Source organism: Strix uralensis, chromosome 1 (genome assembly GCF_047716275.1).
Source record: "Strix uralensis isolate ZFMK-TIS-50842 chromosome 1, bStrUra1, whole genome shotgun sequence".
Lineage (NCBI taxonomy): Eukaryota > Metazoa > Chordata > Aves > Strigiformes > Strigidae > Strix > Strix uralensis.
This window is the reverse complement of record NC_133972.1, coordinates 157112973-157129206: the sequence shown is the minus strand read 5'-3', so window position 1 is coordinate 157129206 and position 16234 is coordinate 157112973. Positions and strand designations below refer to the sequence as shown.

The 16234-nt window shown below is 35.3% G+C and overlaps 1 protein-coding gene across 2 annotated transcripts in view; it reads left to right on the top strand.

The window, feature by feature from the left end:
* Positions 1-16234, top strand: part of CSMD3 (CUB and Sushi multiple domains 3) — a 759152-nt gene that overhangs the window by 602000 nt on the left and 140918 nt on the right. Inside the window, exons 33-36 of one of the 2 annotated variants that reach the window (XM_074886745.1) lie at positions 8498-8611; positions 9288-9383; positions 10261-10464; positions 14560-14684. In XM_074886745.1, the coding sequence (XP_074742846.1) occupies positions 8498-8611; positions 9288-9383; positions 10261-10464; positions 14560-14684 (539 nt within the window). The remainder of the gene's footprint in view (positions 1-8497; positions 8612-9287; positions 9384-10260; positions 10465-14559; positions 14685-16234) is intronic. The other variant, XM_074886756.1, reaches the window with a different exon arrangement.

Below are 16234 nucleotides of genomic sequence, written 5' to 3'. Positions count from 1 at the left end.
TTGCTTCCAAATTCATGAACACTAGACAGTTGTTTTATTCTGTATTTGATTTGAAATTAATTGAGATTTACCCAACAGGATACTACTAGTAAGGACTCTACTTTGTATTCACAAACAATTAATATTTTTCCTGTTATAGCATATGCTAAGAAGTGTCAACCATTACAGAGAAATCTAACAGATATCACTAAATACTACTGCTACAGACACAGAGTAGACTTAATGTATTAACAGTAATGGCAGACAGCCAAACATTTGGAAATGTAAGAGAAACTTTGAAAAAAACCCTCTGCTACTATTTTCATTTAAAAACTGAATAATAGTAACACTGCTAACTCAGAGATACTGTTATGTCAAACTGAAGTATTTCACTGAAAAATACAAGATCAGATCTTCCAATTTGTTTATGCAAGCTGATCAAAATTTATTTCAGTTTCCTTACTGAAAGCAATATTCCTATATGCATGAATTCTGTAAGATCATCTCTTTAGGATGTCATCTTTCAGTCTTTCCCTTCAAAAACTTTCTCAGTGATTACCATACAGTTTCTCTTCTAAGAGCTCAACATACATTCAAGTTATCTTGCAGTTTTACTGGACATTTTTCTCAGGCAAAAGGGGGTGAATATCAGTTTATTTGGTGTCTACATGAGTATACTTTAATTTAAATAGAGTCAGTCCATCATTATAGTGTATTGCTAATTCATCCTAAATACAAAGGAAAACTTCATACATTTTTTCTTTGCTGCTTGTTATTAAGCTAAATGCTTAAATCAAAGGGATTACTCACAAAGGAAGGCTATTTTCCAGCAGGAGGAGGCAAATATAAGTTGTAACAGTAGGTAGCCCCTGACTTGTTCCATAATATATTAAAAGTAATTTTTCTCCTTTCACCATAAGGTAAGACAGTGATAGGTTATAATAAACCTTTCTACCTTTAGCAACAGTGAGTTTATTAAACACACTTTCTATGATTAAAATATTTTATGTAAAACTTCTGGCTTCCAGTACATGAATGTTAAGCTACTTCATATGAATAAATAACAGACCTTAACTTTAAAATCCTCCTAGATGTAGATATTCTGCTGTTCATTCATGCATTTTATTTTTTTCAAGGCTAGTCCATGGCTAGTTCTAGGTGTCTTGAAAGTGACATCAACAGGAAACAGTAGAAGAACTGAAAAATGTAAATGATATCCTACTTCTCACAAAGAAAGGAAATTTCTTTCCTCCCCTCCTTTTCCTGAAAAAAAATGAAAGATTTTCTGAAACTCATGCGATGAAAGCTAGAGAGATTGTCATCATACTAGTGTAGTCAGATCTCAATGCAGTTGTCTGATTTTGTGAAGAATTCCTGGGGTTTCTCTTATCTGATGATCATTTGACTGACAAACCTAATCTGATCAGCTGTAAAGCCTTGCTGAGTCTTTTTCATTGAGAGAGAATCTTACACAATATTTTACTGCTTTCTGCTTTCTTTAGTTATGCCCGAATCTCGCTTATATAAAGCATGGCTTTTCTCCATTGTCATTTATCATTTAGCTGACTGGCCATGATCCACCACTCAGCACAGTGAATGGGGTCTCCAGACATGGGAGTTACGATACATGAGAAGTTTGCATTTCTTGTTTCTTAGTGTGTACTTGTTATCTTTAGTCACCACAGAGACCATTTATCTAGTGAGAGATTTCCTTCCCTGTCTTTTAAAGAAGGTTGTAGCTTCTGAACAATGACTTTTTTTTTTTCCCTCAAAAAAAATTTAAATATGGTCTTATAATTCCTTTTCAAGACCTAATAGGAAAAACATCACAGCTAAATAGTAAGCAAAGAGAGGATATCATCAGTGGAGCTGAAGAATCATTTTTTTTTTCACTGTGAAATAAAATTTCCATGCTGTTGTGAGCAAAATGCTCTTTTGAAAAGATTATTTAGTCTGATGACTGAAATCCTGTTTGAAACTATGAGAAGTTAGCTTATGCAGAGTAACTTCATATTCTGAGGAAGTCCTCTAGCTCTGTAACAAGACCTGTGTGTATACCACAACTGTCACACACCTGCACACCTTAATTTTTCATTCACAATCAGAAGAAACTTATTTTAAATATAGTAGAAAAGATTTATCTAAAACACTATGCTCAAGCACAATTTAAAATTATCATTCATAACAAATGGATTGCTTTATCTTGGTTTTGGTTTGTTGGGTTTTTTTTTTCAGTTCTTCAAAACTGATTTAGTACTAGAGAAATGGTGATTTACTGTAGAAAATAACAACCATGATATGGCCCATGTATATCTTTCCCATACTGAAACAGATTTTTTTACTCCTGTTCTGAAATAGTTCCTGATTGGAGATATATATGTATATTAAGAATTACAGAGGTAATTTGGGCCCTATTTTAATTAATAGGGTTGATCCTCCTTTATCAGTGACAGTTACTAAGACCTACCATTATAAGTGCTCATTCAGTCTTGAAGCAACCGTCTAGGCTTGATCAGGAGGGCTTATATGAAACGCACATTTCAGTTTATGTATTAACAATGCTTAAACCATGTTAAGTCCCTTTGGTAATATCTTAAAGGCAAGTGAATTACATCAGTAATGGACTTGATTTTACACTAGAGTTTTCTGAGTTCAATAAATCATTATGCACACAAAATATCCCACTGATGTGAATGGGAAACCTAGGGTGAGGAAAGACAGCTCATCTTATTCTACTGATACCCATATAAATTATTCAGAGTGTTTCTTTAGCTCTGATACCTGGCATAAGCGTATATTTTACTCAGGTAAATATAACTTGATCAGTACAGTGTTAATGGCAATTATATGCTATCTGTAAAGGTTTGACTTTTGAGTTGGGTTTAGTTCTTTACTGGGACAGAAGTGACAGGAATTAACAGGTCTGTTTGGAAGAATTTTATGGTACTTGACCCTGGAGAGATAAGAAGTCCAGGACATTCAGTTAATTTTCAGGGATCACCTCCTCCAAGTTCAAGAGTGGTCCATCCTAATGATCAGGAAATCAAGCAAGGGTGGCAAAAGGCCTGCATGGATGAACAAGGAGCTATTCATAAAACTTTAACATAAAAAATAAGTGTCCAGGATGTTGAAGAAGGGTCAGATGTCTTGGGAGGACTAGCGACACTTGAAACCCACTGCAAAAACGGGATTAAGAAAGCCAAAAATCCATCTATGTTGAATCTGGAAAGGGACATGAAAGGCTGTATCAGAGATATCAGCAACAAAAGGAAGAGCAGGAAAGATGTAGGTCCATTCTTGAATGGCGTGGGATCCCTGGTGAAAAAGGATGCAGAGAAGACTGAATTATTAAATGTCTTATTTGCTTCAGTCTTTACTGGTAAACCAGCCTTGAGCAATCCCAGACCCCTGAGACTAGGAGAAAAGTCTAGGGCAGGGATGACTTGGAGGAAGACCAGGTGAGGGAGCACTCAAACAAACTGGACATACACAAACCCATGGCACTTGATGGGATGCATCCATAAGTGCTGAGGGAGGTCAGTTACCTTTGAAAGGTCATGATGGTTGAGGGAGGTTCCCAAGGGCTGGAAGAAGACAAACGTCACTCCTAACTTCAAGAAAGGCAAGGAGAAGGATTGAGAGAACTATAGGCAAGTTGACCTCACCTCTATACCTGGGAAGATGGTAGAGCAAATAGTTCTGATAACCTTCTCCAAACATATTAAGGACAAGAAGATGATTGAAAGTATTCACCATGGATTTACAAAAGGTAAATCAGTCCTGACAGACATGATAGCCTTCTAACAATAAGGTGACTAGCTTGGTGGTTGAGTGGAGAGCACTGGATGTTGTTTAGCTTGTTGTTTAGCAAGCCTTTCAACACTCTCCCATACATCCTCACTGAGAAATTGATGAAGTACCAACTAGATAAGCAGACAGTGAGGTGAATTGAAAACTGGCTGAACTGCCAAGCTCAAAGTGTTGTGGTCAGCAGCATGAAGGATAGCTGGCAAGTCAGTCAGTAATGGTGTACCCCAGAGAGAGATACTGCAGCCAGTATTATTTAATATCTTCATAAATTACCTGCATGATAGGACAGAGTGCACTCTCAGCAAGTCTGTAGGTGATACAAAACTGGATGAGTGTCTGATACATGATACGGTTGTGCTGCCATTCAGAGAGACCTCAAAGGCTAGGAGAAATGGGGAGACAGGAAGCTCATGAAGTTCAACAACAGGAAATAAAGAGTCTGCAGCTAAGAAATAACCCTGTCCACCAGTACAGACTCAGGGCCAGCTAGGTGAAAAACAGGTTTGCAGAAAAGGTCCTGGGGGTCCTAATGGATACCAAGTTGAACATGAGCCAGCAATGTGCCCTTGTTGTCAAAGAATGCCACCAGCATCCTGAGATGCATTCAGCAAAGCACTGCCAGCAGCCTGAGGGATGTGATCCTTCAGCACAGGTGAGATGCATTTGGGGTGGTGTATCCAGTGCTGGTCTCCCCATACAAGAGAGACTTGGGTATACTGGAATGAGTCCAGTGAAGGGCAGTGCAGATGATTAAAGGACTGGAACATCAGACATATAAGAAGAGGCTGACAGAGCTAGGACTGTTCAGTCTGGAGAAGAGAAAGTGCAGTGGGATCTCATCAGTGTGTACAAATACCTAGGAAGTAAGGGAGGCAGACCCAGACTTCTCAGTGGAGCTCAGTGACAGAACAAGGGGCAACAGGTACAAACTGAAACACCAGAAATTCCCTTTAAACAAAAGAGAAAAACTGTTAGTGTAAGGGAGATGGGACGTTTGAACAGGTTGCTCAGAGAGGTTATGGAGTCTCTATCCCTGGATACATTCAAAACCTGACTGGACATGGGCCTGAGCAATCTCTTCTAAATGACCATTCTCTGAGCAAGAGGACTGGACTAGATGATCTCTGGAGGCTTCTAGTCTCCGTTATTATCTGATTTTGTGATAGGAATTATACTGAGAATATTATTCATTAATCTAATATTTAAATTATTTACATTATACCAGTATTTTTTTCTTATTTTTCAAACAGGCCAATTAAAAGACAGAAGTAAACTCCATACATGTTTATGTGTCACTTTAAAAAAGAAACTGATATTTCTTTGATGAAGTTTTTAACCATTTTGTGCCAATTCCATCTGTTGTTAGATGCTTTCCAAACTCATTAAAAGTATCCAGATGTTACAGTGATGAAGGCCATAGAAACATTTAGGTATTTAAAGGTGTGGAAAGTTCTCTTGTCTAGCTCTTGCCTGGTTAAAATGGAGCTTGCTTGTGTTGTATTTTGAATTAATGGATTCTCTCAATTTTCTAAATTAATGACAGTACTAATATTACAGTTTGCCTGGAATTTTGACAGAAAAAACCCATCCACATGAAAACGTATAAAAAGCATCGGAACGTATTTGGTTTATTTTTGAGGAAATACATGAATTAGTGTTGTAACTATAAAAATTCCAAGAGAAAAGCTTCTTTGGATACCCTAGCGTTGTTGATCTTGTAAAATAAAAGACACCTAAATGTCTAAGCAAAATGTTAAGCCACAAAATACAGAGAAAAAAGATACATTATTTTTAAATAGCATTGCTAAAAAGCAATGAAGGCCAAGATGAACACAAATTCAGGAATAATTTGCAACCCAACTTTGGATGCCAAGTTTGGACAGGAGACTTTCAGTCTTTCATGATAGTTGGCAGGGGATAGCAAATGACTGAGAATGATTAATTCTTTAGAGAATACTTATTCATCCATCATTTTAAAAAAATGCATCACCCCCAAAATTCTTCAGTTAACATGATTTGATCTTTACTTGGACTGGGTAATAATTTTTAATGAGTTTCCCAAGGGCAGATTATACTGGATACTCGCATTTATATTTTACCAATTTTTGTTATTTTCAGAACAGATATTTTTGGCAGTGTCTTCAAATTATTTTTGTTATTATTTGTTTTTAAGAAAATTCTTTTCAAACACTAGAAAATAAACAGAATGAACACACGCCAAATGGGGTAGACAACAACCCCCAGAAAACACAGAAATAATGAACTGCACTTTTTCTAATAATCAGAATTTCCCTTCTTGTGACATAATGTCAGCTGCTCAGGTATCAGTCACTGATCTACTAAAATTTTTAACAGTTGATTTAATAAAAAATAAGTATCCTGGCACAGGAAGAGGAAGGAAGACGATCTATTTTCTATCTCCACTACTGGCTGCACCATACTCTTGCCTGACTTGAGGAAGCAGCTTGATTCACTGAAACTTAAAATTTATCATAAAACTGTGGACTCAAAACCCCTTATTTGAGCTTGCTGATGTTTCATATTAACCACTTTCTGTCAGTAGGTCTATTTGCCAGTGCTTTGTGATGTGTCAGATATACTAATCCCTTAAATCTCTTCATAATATGTTTGATTGCAAGCCAATGATATCTTTTGGTTACCTTCTCAGATTTTACCTGTATTTTATTAAGAAGTAAACAACTGATAGTGAAAAAACAGTTACCACAAATGGTATGTGGACAATTCTTTTTCCAAAATGACCAATTTTAAGTCACAGATTTGTTCACATTCTTCAGTGTCATACTCTTAGACAGGAGGGTGCTTAAGACAAAGCTGGAGGCAGCAACAATCTTGAAATACTTACGAAATGTAGAAACAGGCCTTTGAATTTGGCTCACTCTATGGTATAATTGCTGTATAAATATTTTATAATAACCCATTACAACACAAATATAGCTTATCAATTCTATTTTTAGAGTTTTCCCGGAATAGAGCTCTTGATAATAATTATGTGTGCTTGTTAAGTTATGCCTCAGCACTTGCCTGAATTTTCCATACATAGTTTGCAACTTTATTTGAAATGGAAAATAGCAGTGGAAGTCACAAGGAACTTTACTTGGCTCATTGGCAAAATGAAATTCACTGAATATGAAAATAAGATTTGATAAAAGTACAAATGTGATAGAAAAAATTGGCTGAATTGTTTGTTAGTTACCTTTAGCAACACCAAAGAGAAGACTTTGATGCAGTTAAATACTATTTTTAAAATGAGTAGAGCTAGTAAAAACAAATGTTTCATTTTCTGGAGATCGGAGGAAAAATGATGGAGATATTTTGGCATATCACTTATAGTTCCTCCTAAAAATGGACAAAAATTTTGAAAGTGTCTCACAGACATTTTAAAACTCCTTTTGTTTGAACTTTTTATAAATATAACATCTAGTCTTTCCCTTCAAAAAGAGATTTTTAAAAATTGACTTATTTTCTTTTTGCAAAGAGGGCATGATAAAATCCTGATTTGGTAAGGTGGAATGGCCTTTTTTTTTTTTTAATCAGTCAAAAAAAAAGGAAAAAAGTCAACAATTTGAAGACATCACATTTGTAATACACTCTTTTTAAAGCTTTAAAGGTGTATAAATTGAAAGAATTGTAGGTGCCTAGCTTCATCTTTTATAACAAAACATACCTGATCAAGATATTATAGACCATATGGTAAACAAATGTAATCTATTAACAAAACTTTGGAATATTTATCCCAAAATGTCTAACCTGGATAATGAACCAGAACTGGTTCTGTTTCTCTTTATAGGTGTTTCAGTACCTACAAATACCTAACTACTTCCACCTTTTTACCTTTATAGACCTTAAGCCATTTTCCCCTCCATTGCTATTAATGGTGATAAAATTAGGATATGAGTGTTTTGTAGGTACTAGGGCCAGAATTAATCCAAACAATTCATTTTTTTTCATTGTTTTATTTATATTGAAACTGCAAACACCTGTGATGTGAATGTGCTGCACAGACCTTTGAACTTAAGTGCAAAAATAACATTCTTGAATGGAGCTGTTCTACTAGCATGATTTTAAAAAATAATAAATTTTGTGATTCAGTATATGTATTCTGAAAAGTGTCTGTTGCTTTGAATCAGTAGCTCATTTATTTCACAAAGGTAAAAATGCACTGAATGTTAACGTTCTTAAGAAAAATGAAACATTCCAAGGTAGGTAAAACTTACAGAGGCTTATCAACAAAATTAATTAATAAAACACAATATATAGCAATATGCCTGGAATTATTAAGGAGGACATTGAACTGAAAATTTAGATGTGTGTTGGGTGGGGGAGAGCAGAGAATTTGAAAGTATATTCAACAGCAGAAAAATGTTTTGTTCCCTCCTTACTAGAATCTTTTAACAAGTATATATATGGTTTTGTGTACCTTCATTGTCTCTTTTATATAGAGAGAATTACATTTTTATCCATTTAGTACTGTAATTGTATGAAAAGTAACTAACTTTAAACTCAAGGACAGGTACTTAAGTGATCAGATAAATCGATCAATAAATTTCACTTCTTATTTAAATATTTTTAAAACAATTTGTTAATGTATATTTTGTTCTCTCCTTTTTCGTTGTTTTTTCTTTGTCATTCTGTCCCACTTTTTTTGGCCATTGGTGCCTCTTGCTTTTCCTGCTTGCTGTTTGGTCAGTGGTTTTTGGCCAGTTTGTATTTTTCCAGACATCACTCCATGATGTAGTTGAAGTATATGATGGCCCAACTCTGCAGTCAGCTTTGTTATCCTCTCTCTCAGGATCTCATTCAGGTATCCTTTAATAGAACTATCATTAAAATGTTATTTATTTTTTAAGAACCTAGAAAGATAGTGTAGTCAGAGAAAAAAGAAAAAGATGATTGTTGTATTTTCTTAGATTCAATTCAGCCAAATATATGATATCAGGATTTTTAACTAAAAGCCTAATCACTCAAAACTCTTTGCATTAATGAATGAAATGAAGTAAAATTGAATCTTTTTTTTTTTTTTTAAGCTTTTTTCTTCTGATATTTAGTTATTATAGTGAGTGTTTTGGGCTTCTTACTCTGTGCCTTTATGACTTTTACCTAGTGAACAATCTGAAATGGGTATTATATATTTTAAAGTGAAAGCAGCGTGTATTTGTAGCAAAGTAAAATTGTATAGATTGTATAGATTGTTTGCATGTTGACTCAGTTAAAAGAGGTATGTGGTTGGCGTGGGGTTTTTTGGTAAAGTCAAAAAAAAGCATTCCTAATAACTGTGATGAGTTTTAGTTCTCCTTTTCTAGGACAACGTAATACTGCCAATATAAAATATTGAAATCACATATATCTTGCAAAGTTTACTGAAGCAGAACAGGATTTTTGGAGGGTTATTTCTAGCTGCAAAGATGTTGACAGGTATTTTAAATGCTTATTTAGTAAAGAGTGGTTATGATAGCTTTGTATTTGTTTTGTTTGGGTAGGTGAATCCCTTCCATTGAGCTCAGGTAACCAGATCACGGTTAGATTTACTTCAGTTGGACCAATAACAGCTAAAGGATTTCATTTTGTTTATCAAGGTGAGACAACCTGGAAAAATGTGTACATTGATTGTTTTCATCACAAATTGTAAAACAACAGAGGAACAGACTGAGACTGTAGAGGGAAGTAATAGCCTGTTAACAATATAACAAGTTTCACTATTTCTGCATGTTTTGAAAAATGTTTAGAACCATTCTTTTATCTGTATTTTAAAGATTAAATAGGAAATTTAAGAAGCATAAGAGAGGTTCCAAATTTAAGAAGACAGTTATACAAAGCAGCTGTTTCTGTTTGCTAATCTGGTTGACTAATATTAGATCTATGTGGCTGCTCAAACTGGTTTATCTCTCAATTTAAATATGAATAACTGTAAGTGTTACTACCTGTGGATGAATCAATGATCTTACTGTTATTAAGATACTTCTCAAGGTTTACATTATTTGCCTTTTTATGGGTCAAACACAGAAATGCTTAGACATCAATACCTGCAACAGCAATTCATTTTTTCATTAAATTTAAATCCTGATCTGACAGTCAGAATACACATTTAGAAATCCACAGGAATAAATGTGAATAACTATCTGACACAGAAATGTTATTCTTAAACCCTGTATTAGCTGAATATTTCATAGTAGTATTTCTTTTCAGTGCCATTTTAGAAAGGTTTCAGTGTGTATTTTATGCATTGCTTTTAATCTTGGCAAGGATATCAGTGCTATGCTCTTCTAAACAGTAATTCAGACATCAAAAGTATGCAACCTGTATTGTGAAGATTCATTTGGGGATTATGAAAATGTTCTTAACTGACAAATAATGGAATGTCTCTTCCAGTCATTTTGAATATTTGTGTTACAAAATCTGTATTCCTCCACCAAATCTAAAATTAAGAATCCACAATTGTTTGTATGTTTGCAGCTGTTCCAAGAACAAGTGCAACACAGTGTAGCTCTGTGCCTGAACCGAGATTTGGAAAAAGGATTGGAAATGAATTTGCAGTTGGGTCACTGGTTCTTTTTGAGTGCAATCCAGGCTATATCCTCCATGGGTCAACAGCAATTAGATGTGATACAGTACCAAATGCATTGGCACAGTGGAATGATTCACTCCCTACATGTGTTGGTGAGTTCTTAAGAGTTTTTAATAGAACTAATTACTGCCTAAAATGTAGACCATTCTCTCCAACTGAATGTGTTCCTTCTTTGTCATCTGTACAGTATTTTATTCTTGCTTAATTTTAGTCACATTCTTCTTTATTCAAGGTTATGATTTTATTCCCCTATTCTAACCTTGCTGTGACATTTCATGAGTTTCATGAACATACACTGATGCTATAAATTATATGTTAGCTTCTTCTGCACTAACATCAGTGACAGTCCTTGGCTGTCCCTTATTCAAGACTCAGAAATATCAGTTTGTGCTCTGACTGCTTGCAAGACTAAAATGTTTTCACCTTGCAGATCTCCAAGCTATTGCAAGCTATTAGAAAGAACAATACTATATTAAAGATTTAGTAATAGTTACTATTTCATTAGTTGTCAGAAAAAAAGCAGTAATTTTTCAGATCAGAAAATATACTTTGTCTGGTTCTAGTCATACAAGATTAAATTCTCAAAGTTAAATTCTTAAGTTAATTTGCATCCATTGACATTTATGAAGCTGATTTGCACCAATTGGAAATCTAGTGATTGTGCGGAAAAGCCACACAGTAAAGAGATAAAATTCTAATGGTACATTTTTCTACACGTTTATGTCAAGGGCAAATATGGCACATTTACATATTAAATTTTATTACAGTTTGACTCATTTTTTTATATGGAAAAAAATCAGTTGTTCATAAATGAATTAAAACTGCTTATCATTTGCACAGATGCTTTTGCAATGCCATCAAACTTTTCCACCTGTAACATCTGTTGCAGTACTGACTGTATTATACATTAATTTTGTGCAAATTGAATACATTGAAAACTATTCATTTTGAGGATGAAGACCTCTGAAGAACTCCATTCCCAGCCAAAACAGTAAATATATGTATGAGTTAAAGTTATTTTACTTTTCTTGACAGAGAACAGGTTTTGAATAAAAATGATCCTAGCCCACTGCAAAAAACACATTATGATATTGACTCCAGCACTGAGAAGTACATAGCCAGAGTTTTAGATGAGTGGAAGAAGGAAAATAGAGAACATTTTTTGCATTATGCTGTTTTTTTTACCTTCTGTGCTAATCAGCTGATGGTGCATGGTAGACTCTGAGTGATTTTTCAGTAAAATAAAATATTTTCTCCAAAATACTAAAATCCTGATAGAGATCAAGACTAAGTACCACTGAGGTAATACTAATAAAATATGATTAACCAGGTATTATACACAAATTTGATTAACCAGCTATTATATATAAATAATATTTATTTAGACTGTTTCAGGCGTAGAAATAGAACCACAATTTGCATGTCAATAAGAAGCTGAAGTTTATAGCTATATTTCATTTATTCTCAGTGATTACAGTTTAATCAGCAGAATTGTACTATTTACCCCTGAAGCAGCTCATCCTGAGTACCATCATACAACACACGCGGGACAACCAGATGATCAGGCCCAGTCAGCATGGGTTTATGAAAGGCAGGTCCTGCCTGACAAACCTGATCTCCTTCTATGACAGGGTGACCTGCTTATTGGATGAGGGAAAGGCTGTGGACGCTGTCTACCTTGACTTCAGTAAGGCCTTTGACACCGTTTCCCACAGCATTCTCCTGGCGAAACTGGCTGCTCATGGCTTGGATGGGCACACGCTTCGCTGGGTAAAAAACTGGCTGGATGGCCAGGCCCAAGGAGTGGTGGTGAACAGAGTTAAATCCAGTTGGTGGCCGGTCATGAGTGGTGTCTCCCAGGGCTCAGTTTTGGGGCCACTCCTGGTTAACATCTTTACTGATGATCTAGATGAGGGGATCAAGTGCACCCTCAGTAAGTTTGCAGATGACACCAAGTTGGGTGGGAGTGTTGATCTGCTCGAGGGTAGGGAGGCTCTGCAGAGAGGTCTGGACAGGCTGGAGCGATGGGCTAAGGCCAACTGTAGGAGTTTCAATAAGGCCAAATGCCGGGTGCTGCACTTTGGCCACAACAACCCCCAGCAGTGCTACAGGCTTGGGGAGGAGTGGCTGGAGAGCTGCCAGTCAGAGAGGGACCTGGGGGTGTTGATTGACAGCTGGCTGAACATGAGTGCCCAGATGGCCAAGAAAGCCAATGCTATCCTGGCTTGTATCAGAACTAGCGTGGCCAGCAGGGACAGGGAAGTGATCTTACCCGTGTACTTTGCACTGGTGAGGCCACAACTCGATTCCTGTGTTCAGTTTTGGGCCCCTCACTACAAAAAGGACATTGAATTACTTGAGCATGTCCAGAGAAGGGCAACGAAGCTGGTGAAGGGTCTGGAGCACATGTCGTACGAGGAGCGGCTGAGGGAACTGGGGGTGTTTAGTGTGGAGAAGAGGAGGCTGAGGGGAGATCTCATGGTCCTCTACAACTACCTGAAAGAAGGTTGCAGAGAGCTGGGGATGAGTCTCTTTAACCAAGTAACAAGCGATAGGACAGGAGGTAATGGCCTCAAGTTGCACGAGGGAAGGTTTAGACTGGGTATTAAGAAGTATTTCTTTGCAGAACAGGTTGGTAGGCATTGGAATGGGCTGCCCAGGGAGGTGGTGGTGTCCCCATCCCTGGAGGTGTTTAAGAGTTGGGTTGACATAGTGCTGAGGGATATGGTGTAGATGGGAACTGTCAATGTTAGGTTAATGGTTGGACTGGATGATCTTCAAGGTCTTTTCCAACCTAGATGATTCTGTGATTCTGTCAAATGTATTCCCTTTCTTTTTCAGATGTAAAATCTCAAGAAAGTGTTGAAATACTTATTTTGGCCACTGTCCACAATATATTATTGATATTTTAATACATGATTTAGTCTGTGGAAGAGAAAGCTATCTGTCTCTAGGCAAGCTGAACTGAGAAGAGGTTACAGGCCACCTTATGTGTGAAAATCACTGTCGCAAAAAAGGTGATAAAATATATATGAGGTGAAAATTACGTTGAATTAAATCAGTTTAATAATTGAGGTGGTAGACATGGCCATATTAAATTGCCTTAACTCTAGTGAATGCTTGAATATTTCCTTACAGATTGGAGACATCAATCGTTCTGTATGCTCATCCTTTTATGAGTAATTATTTAAACACTTTAACTGACACTGACCTTTAGTTTATCCATGTAGTTCCCAGCAGATTCTATCAATTATATGCCACACAAAATGTAGCTACAGTATTCATTATTAAGATGTTGCATTCTCCTACCTATTTTCTAAATCATATTTTTATCTAATGAAATCCATTCAGAACCTAGTAGTGTGGTACAGAAATGATATATCAGCTTCTAGTGGTTTTGATAAGCCATCTCATCAATCTTTTTCTTCAACTTCTTAAATACCAGCAGATTATCTGTATCTAGATTAAGCTGTAATATTCTTTGTCCCTATTAGAGCATCTAATGATCTAGACAAGATAAATTTAAGCTGAACATTCAGAAGAGAAACTTGATGGCACTGAATGCCTCTGTCCTATTTCATGCATAACACTTTTATCAATCCATGCGCATGGATATGATGAGTGCAGTTTTGAAAGCATTTAGCAATTTCTTTACTAATATGATAGATCCATAGTCTGTAATGGGATAACTCACACAAACAAAGAGAACAGTCAAGGAGTTGAGACTGGTGCTACTGAGACAACAAAGTAGCAATATTAAGAAAGAATATATCTTTTTTACTACACTTTTTTATCTTTTGTACTATTACAATACATAACTGTTCAAGCTACATACATTATTAACCTCTAAAAATAATGCTTTATTTTTATAAGATTACTAGGAGAAAATGGAAATGGATTTCACTTTGTTAAAGGTTAAATAGATAAGGGGAATATGAGCATGATTCTGTCAGGTAAAAGTTGACATAATTCTAACTTTTCTTTATTCTTTTTTTTTGGTCATTTAAAAGAAGGTTTTTGAGATACAAGATTTTATTTCCCTGAGGCAAACATAAATTTTTTAATGTAGCATAAATTTTAAAAAGTTTTCAGCCATGGTATACTGAACATTGTGTAAGCTTTTACAATAACTTTTCTCACTTCTGAAGCTTCTTACTTCTTTTCTTGCCTTATGCATTTCCTTTCAGTGCCCTGTGGTGGAATTTTAACAAAGCGCAAAGGGACCATTTTGTCTCCTGGTTACCCTGAGCCTTATGACAACAATCTGAATTGCGTGTGGAAGATCACAGTACCAGAGGGAGCTGGGATTCAAGTAAGTATAGTTGCTATTTGCTGTTATCATAATGTTTAAAACTGTTCTTACTCATGCAAGAGCATGAAAAGATCATTTATTCATACATTTTTCTATCTCACTAATGATTCTCACAATGGAATTTATTGCACATCTTTTTATTCATGCAGTTGTTAAAAGTTAAAAGAAACACTTGTAACTTTTCACTTAGAAGAAAATTACAAATAATTCAAAATGTGTTATTTCAATAGGTTGGTGACTCTTTGTAAGCCAGAAGAAATAGAGAGGCTTTCTTGTGATACTCTTTTTCCTGTCCCAAAATGGATAAATCTCCTCTAACAGAATGAAATTAAGTGGGTTGCTTCCATGGACAAGCTATATATATTTTCCTAGAAACTCTGTTATTTATTCTATAGTTATGGAAGTTCACTGTGATATAGAGATGCTTCAGTATGTTTCAACATAAGATGGGAACTGATCCTTTAAAATATTGTCAGAATTCTCATTTACTAAAATTTAGATTAAGAACTTCATGGAACACACAGCTTAATGGATACTTTTCTGCTAAGTCATGTGTATCTCACTCTTTAGATTTCACTAAAGAAACTGATAGAAATCTGGTTATTGGAAAGGCAGTTGAGTTTAATAAATTAAGATTTTAAGCATGATCTGATCAAATTCCTAGCAAAATGCCTATCCAGAAACCATGGTAACAAGTTTCCTATGTCTACCTGTGGTTCAAAATATAACCACTGTATAAACTGAAAAAATAAAGATCTCAGTTTCTCTAAGTAAAGATTTAATAAAGAAAATTAGGAAAACCATTGTGTACAGTTGATTCAAATTTTTTTCAAAACATTACATCACAGAGCTTTTAAGGTATTCTACTGTGTCAAGAAAAGTTTTTAAAATAGTATGAGTTTATACTTTGCTACTTTATAAGCATTCAAAAAAATCTATTTTTTATTTTAAATAACTAAAATAGTTAAGAAAACCACAAAAACTTTATGGAAGAACACAGAAATCATCACAAATACAACCTAATTTCATACATGATAACATTTGTGAGTTCAATTTTCAAAGCCACCGATGTCCATTAACAATAATATTTAATACCCTAAATGAGTTTTGAGATTGATTTTGAGGAACACGACTTGATTTAAACAGTTGCCTAAGTTAGGGTACTTTGTTCTGTGTATTTCTTATACAACCAGTAATGTAAGTTAAACACTATGAGGATAGTTCAGAGGATTTAAATTAGGCATTAATTGGCATAGGGATTTAGGCAGTGACTTGCTTTTTGGAAGTGTTTATCACTTATCACAGACTGCATTAGGTGATTAAATTACTAACTTTGATTTCAAGTTAGTTGTCTAACCCACATGATACTCTTTTGCTCCAGAGTCATAATAAAAAGATATATTTACTGTTTGTTTTTTTCCTAGTTCTCCTGAGGATTTTTGCTGAGCTAACGAATACCATCCATCCTTTCTATTACCAGTTACTGAATAAGTTACTCATTTATACTTTGAATCCTGTCTGATTCTCAGGGCTAGGTCTGAGGAACCTGA